Source organism: Tympanuchus pallidicinctus, unplaced genomic scaffold (genome assembly GCF_026119805.1).
Source record: "Tympanuchus pallidicinctus isolate F22 unplaced genomic scaffold, pur_lepc_1.0 scaffold10, whole genome shotgun sequence".
NCBI lineage: Eukaryota > Metazoa > Chordata > Aves > Galliformes > Phasianidae > Tympanuchus > Tympanuchus pallidicinctus.
In genome coordinates, this window is record NW_026294619.1 from 839,376 (window position 1) to 845,375 (window position 6,000).

General features: G+C 39.1%; 1 protein-coding gene across 5 annotated transcripts in view; it reads left to right on the plus strand.

Moving 5' to 3' along the window:
* SPICE1 (spindle and centriole associated protein 1) overlaps nucleotides 1-5,673 on the plus strand; it is a 30,167-nt gene extending 24,494 nt beyond the window's left edge. For 2 of the 5 annotated variants that reach the window (XM_052704311.1, XM_052704304.1), the window contains exons 13-17: nucleotides 557-951; nucleotides 2,078-2,249; nucleotides 3,403-3,505; nucleotides 3,839-3,926; nucleotides 4,741-5,673. In XM_052704311.1, the coding sequence (XP_052560271.1) occupies nucleotides 557-951; nucleotides 2,078-2,249; nucleotides 3,403-3,505; nucleotides 3,839-3,926; nucleotides 4,741-4,794 (812 nt within the window). In that variant the 3' untranslated portion in view covers nucleotides 4,795-5,673. Of the gene's footprint in view, nucleotides 1-556; nucleotides 952-2,074; nucleotides 2,250-3,014; nucleotides 3,227-3,288; nucleotides 3,506-3,838; nucleotides 3,927-4,740 lie in introns of those variants that run through there. The other 3 variants (XM_052704320.1, XM_052704329.1, XM_052704335.1) reach the window with 3 other exon arrangements.
* The last annotated feature ends 327 nt before the right edge of the window (nucleotides 5,674-6,000 follow it).

Here is a 6,000-nt window from a genome sequence, read left to right on the forward strand (position 1 = left end):
TAGCTGGAATATCTTGCTTCTGCACCCAGGGCTTTTCTTTTCTTTCTGTGCCTGCTAGATTTCCTTTAGACTTTCTGTCTCCTACAGTTCTCCATTTATAGGCTTATCAGTGGCAGTGCAGACTGACATTTTTATCTCGTACTGATTTTTTGATTTGCTGTAGTTCTCTCTCTGTGATTTACATTGTCTCTGATCTCCATCTGCTGATGGAGTAATACTTTCTCTGTATTCACCTATGGAACCATGGAGTACTAGAAATCAGCCTGTTCTGCAGACAAAGCAGGATGTCCATAGGTTGCATGGTGGTCATGTGTGTGGTGTGTTCAGAATTTGCTAATGATGACCACAAAAATATCCAACTATTAATGGGTTGGTAAATAGTTTGTTGTTATTATAGAAGCCTTGTATTATTGTATTGTACTATTCCAAAAGCTTTGTTACCAGCCCAAATAACTAGCAGAAGGAAAATGCAGATTTGTAGTTTATTGGGTAAGATAATTGGATTGTGGAAAAGGGAGGGCTAATTCAGAACTATTCCTTTACTTCTTGTCTGTAGTATTTACAACTGTTTCTCAGCCTGCTGAAAACACTGTGAGAGAGCCATGCAAGGAGAGGAGCTCACCTTCCCCCCTGAAAACGTGGAGCGTGACTGAGGAAAACTGTCTCATGTCTCAAAGGCAACCAATTCCTCCTGCAGACAAAGACTTGCAGAGTACCCAAGAGAAAATCAGTTTGTCCTGCCCTGCTGACGCTACCAAAAATGACACAGTTGGAGAGTTCTCTCAAAGCAGTGATCTGCTGGGACAGATTGCTGAGCTCACACGGCAGAACTCACTAATTAAAGCTCAGCTGAGCAAATTCAGAAGCTTCTCTGAAGACATAAGTGACTGTCTGCCTCAGCCAGACCCAATACAAAATGCAGATTCTTGTCCAGACTCTTCACAAGGGCAGGTGAGAAGTAAAAAAAGAAGAAAGAAAAAAACCAAGGAAGGCTGGATTCCCTTTTGTGTGCATCTGCTTTCCCTTAGCTTGCTGGTGTTATAAGTGTTTCTTCCTTGTTTCTTCTTTAAGAAGAGTAGCAGAACAAATGTTCATTCATTCACTTGGAGACTTTGATTTTACTGTTCCCTGAGGTCCACAGTAATTTCTAATGTTGGGCCTATGTTATATATGAATGCTTAAAATCTCCAAGTGTGGGGCGGGTTTATAAGTGTTTAAATAAGGTTCTGCTGCACAGAGAGAGATTACTGCATGTCTCTTGTAGCTTGGATAATATTAACAATGAAATGACAGCAGATAATATTAACAGTGCAAACACTGCATCAACCCACAGATCCCACACCATGTGTCCTTTCTGCTACTGTGATGTAAAAGCTCTTGAAATTTATTTTGCTTAATATCTTGTGAATACATGAAACTAGTAGATATATCTGTTTGGGTCTGTCTTGTCCTATTGTGCAGTGAAAATCCCAATATTTTTGGGAAAGAATTTCAAGGCTTCAGTTCACACAGGATATATTGAATCTGAAGCTAAACAGCTATTCAGTGGCACCCCAGTGAGTGGAGTTAACAGCACAAAAACGCCCAATCCCTGTACTTGTTATTGTCTGTTCTTTCATCTGAATTGCTGTTCAGTTAAAGATCCTAAAGATATAAAATTTCCTCATTTTAAAATGTAGGCTGAGAATGTGGTCACTTTCTGCATTGTGTTACGTTGTGTAACGCTCAGTAATTCAGTTGTATGAGGATGCAAACTTTTAAAATGTTTTTGTGAAAATAATTACTGGAGGGGAAGGGGTCACGTGGATGAAAACCTGATTTAAAGATGAGTTGCAAGATAGTTCTGCTAGTAATCTGCTTTTCTTCCACATTTGTAGTTGAATGCATGGCTTTCTGGTTAAATATTTTCTTAACTGTAGTTAATTGCTGGAGGGTTGTAGGTTTTCTGTCTTTGTTTTGTTATTTGGAATGATACAGATGAGCTCTTCTTCCTATTTGTAGGAAGACCTGTTTTAAAACGTTGTTTTTAGTCATCTTAAGTTTTTAATTAGAAGTAATTATCCATTTATCTAAGTAGGCTCATGTTGTGGTACCGAAGAGCTTGGAGGAAAGAATAGCAGAGCTGAATCGTCAGAGCACAGAAGCACGTGATAAACTGCTGCAGCTAATAGATCAGCAGAAATTAGCTGCTGCTGATACAGTCTCTCAGAGAATATCTCCAGTTCTGCCCGCATCCCGAAATTGTACTGGTAAGTACCCAGCTTCAGGAGGAACAAAAACCTAGTAAAATGTTTTTCCCCTTCTGTGGGAGGTCTCTTCCTTAACTGATTGGATCAGCAGACATAGTCAGCAATGTGCTTTCTATCAGTGTTTGCATGCTACAAGCACCCGTCATTTTAGAGGTGATGGATTCCAGACAGTTATGCAAGATACACCTGCTGAACTTCTCCTGAAGTTAGTTTCCTAGCAACTAGTTCAGTGCAAATGTTATATTTCATGGTCAGTTTGTTCTTTGTTGTGCCCTTGTCTGCAGAACAGTTCTGCTGTGCAGTGACTGAAGGGCAGAACTGTGTTTTGTTGCCAACAGCCAGCAGGGCAGTTCTCAGTGTCTCACATTCTCAATATTTTAATTCTTCTTGCAGCATTTCCATCAGTATTTTCTGATGGGCAATCTTTTTTTTTTTGAAAATACTAAGTATTTACATCAAGCTTCTAAAAGTGATGACAGAGTGATTATCTGTATCTCAACCATGTTTTGGTCTTTTGGGTGCTGTTTCACTTTGCTAAGTTACTGCCTGTGCTAAAAGAAAGAAAGAACTGATGTTTCTAGTCATGTGAATAGATGAATTAGTGAAGGGGATGTTTTTGCTGATTCAAGAGCCCTAGATGAGCTGCCATATGTAACTACAAAGGAAAATACCTTCCAGTAGATTAGGTCGTCTTAATCTTTTTTTGTGGAGTTACTGTAATTACAGGCAGAACTGTGTCAGCATGTTCACATGTGCTCTGTGTAGGACCCAGACTTTCCTGCTTCCTAAACCTAGAGGATGTATAAAGGATGTATTCCAGGGAAGGACTTGAGGGTGGAGAAGAAGGAGGAGGAGGGGAGATCCTGTGTGTGCACGTGCATGTAGGTGCATATGTAACCATATGTAATGGCATGCACAACACTTTTAATGCTTCTGTGGCTGTTGTAACATAAATCAGCATGGAAAGCAGAATGTAAAGGACAAGAAGTAGAGAAATCTCACGTCTTAAAGCTGCTGACTAATGCACTGTCTTTTTCAGAGAGCGGATATGGGTTTGAAAGGACCTTCAGCCTGATGTTGTATGTTTGCTCTGTGTGTTCCATGGAATTTTGAAATGGTCTCATCAAACTCAAGCTATTACTTCTTTGCCTAGAAAATGCAAGGAGGACAATTGAAGTGTCTGTTCCTGTGGCAGCTTCTGTGGACAGCTCCAAAGAAGACAGTGTTTCCCCTGGCAGTGTGACCACTATGAGAAGGTAGATGTTGACCTTTTACTGCTTTATCTCTGTATTCACTTGATTACGTACACGGAGAACTCTTATGAAATATAATCATATATATTTTTTGGCTTCGTGGACTTTCTAGTCCACTTTCATGGACTTATCAAACTCTACTCTTTAGAAATGGCACAAACATCCGATATCATCTTCAACTTCCATTGTCTGTATTTAAAATACCTGTAGAGTCATGTAAGACTTATCCATGGGTTGTTGGCTATTGATGAGGGATCCTAAATCAGCATCCTAGACGTGACTCTGATAGTCACTTCCATGTTTTTAATATTTCAATCTCATTTTTAACATCTGCAGGTCTGTAGGAGGCTCTAGCAAACCTTCTTCACCCCTAAGTACCGCATCAGAAAGTGTGACGTTAAATCCTGTCAGTCAGAGGCCAAAGGTAAGACAGAAGAATCTTCAGCTAGAAGGCTTGATTGCTGTGCTACATAGATAGAATGTAAGACAGATACAGAGGAGGGAGGAACTCAGTCCTACTTTGGATGCACTGATGCTAATGGTAATAGATTCATAGCAGTCTGGATTCTGGATAACTGATAAAGGGAGGCCTGAGTGCTAGTGACATGAGTTGTTTGCTACCACGGAGCTGTTACTTACAAGTGAGTATTCCTGTAACTGTTTTTTCTGCTGTGGCATCTATTTGTGTTAGAACTGGGAACCTCTGTCAGACTTTGTCAGACTTATGGCTCCAGAGAATTTCAAGTAATCTTTATAATGTACTGATGGAGCTACATTTAAGAGTCAAGCAAACTCTTACCTAGCAAGTCTGAAAGTTAAATAAATCCAACCTGAAAGAAGATAATGAGTATGGATTTCTAATTCCTGATTTCCAAGAAGAGTAGACTACAGGGAGATGCTTTCACATGGAAATCCAGATAGTAGTATAGTCTGGTAAAACATTCACAGCTCTGTTAGTAGCAACCATGAGGGGATATTAATACTGGCTTTCCTGATGTCCAGAGTAACTTAAATTAAGAGTCCTAAACTTTATATCCTAATAGAGAAGTAAACATGAAGGTGCTTCAGAATACTGAAGATAGTAAGTGTGACTTAAGCAAGGTTTCTAAAGGTGGTGGTGTGACCATCCCTGTGGTGTCTGTGGCAGAAAATTGCTTCCTATCAGGGAAACAGTGCTAACTAGCAAATCTGTGGGAAGTTTATGATGTATAAATTTCAACTTGTTTCCTCTTTTGCAGGCAGAAAAGCAAAAAGAAGAAGGCTGGTTTGCACTGTCAATGCACATTATGTAAAGGAAGCTGCGCTCAAGTACTATTATTTATTTATTTTAGAAACTTTCTTACAAATCACATTTATATCTCTGTAGTCTCCGTCTCCGGATGTACGCTTTAACTCTGAAGTGCTTTCCTGTGAATTTAAAAAGGTCAGTGGTGCTTACTGTATTTGTGCCATACAGAATACCGTAGGAAGTCCTGGGGATGAGTTTCCAGAACAGACACGCTGCTGTAACACAACTCCTTTTCGCTCAGTAAGTCTTCCATAAGTTTGTAAACCGGGGCTGGTGTAGCAATGAGCTGTTATTGTATCTGTGGGTTGCATTACACGTACAGGTTGTATTACCTATGCTGAAGAAAGATGATTCAAGAAAACGTTTGAGAAACTTGAAATTTCTGGAGTGTGTATCTCTACAAGATGAGGAATTGAAAAAAAAAAAGGAAAAAGGGAAACTGAGCTGAGGGACTGCACATACATGTTCAAAAGCAACGTGGGGATCAGGAAGCCAGTCTGTTCCTGCTGGATAAGAATTTGCTTCAGAAATTACTTGCTCCTTCTATGCTTTATAGTTGCCCCCCAAAAAGGTGTTTTCTGTGCAGTTAACATACCAAGGACTGCTTCTGAACTTGAGGATTGCTTTTTTAAAAAAATTAAGTATTTTTTTATAACAAGCATAACTTGACTTGTGGAAGTTGAATTAAGAGTTTCTATTTGTAACATACTGAAGTATCATCTCTGATGCAACAGAAAACTGATGAGAGTGCAATTGTATTAAGGTATTCTGGTGTGTGTGTGCATACGTATATGTTGTTTATATGTTGTTTTTATTTGACTTTTTAAAATAGCCATCATTTTAGTATTAATGTTAACCAATAAAATCTAGGATTATCACAAAATGCTTGTATGCTTAATCCTTACATTGTAGTAAACTCAGGCAAAAACCTTGATAATCTAGATAAAAAATGAAAAAGTCAGCAAGTCTGGATTTGATGAGTAAAGTTGTTTCAATCTTTTTAAAAGTATTACTTTTTTTTTTTTTTTTAATTGGTGTAATGCCTCTAAGGATATTGGTGGATTGTGGCTTACAGAGGGCACAGTCCATATTCTTTCAATCAGTTCAGTTTTGGAAGGAAGGAAACAATTTCCAGGACACCCAGCCCCATATTGGACCTTTAGCTTTCACAGCTTGAGCAATATGCTGGGGCTGAGGGGAGGCCTCTGAT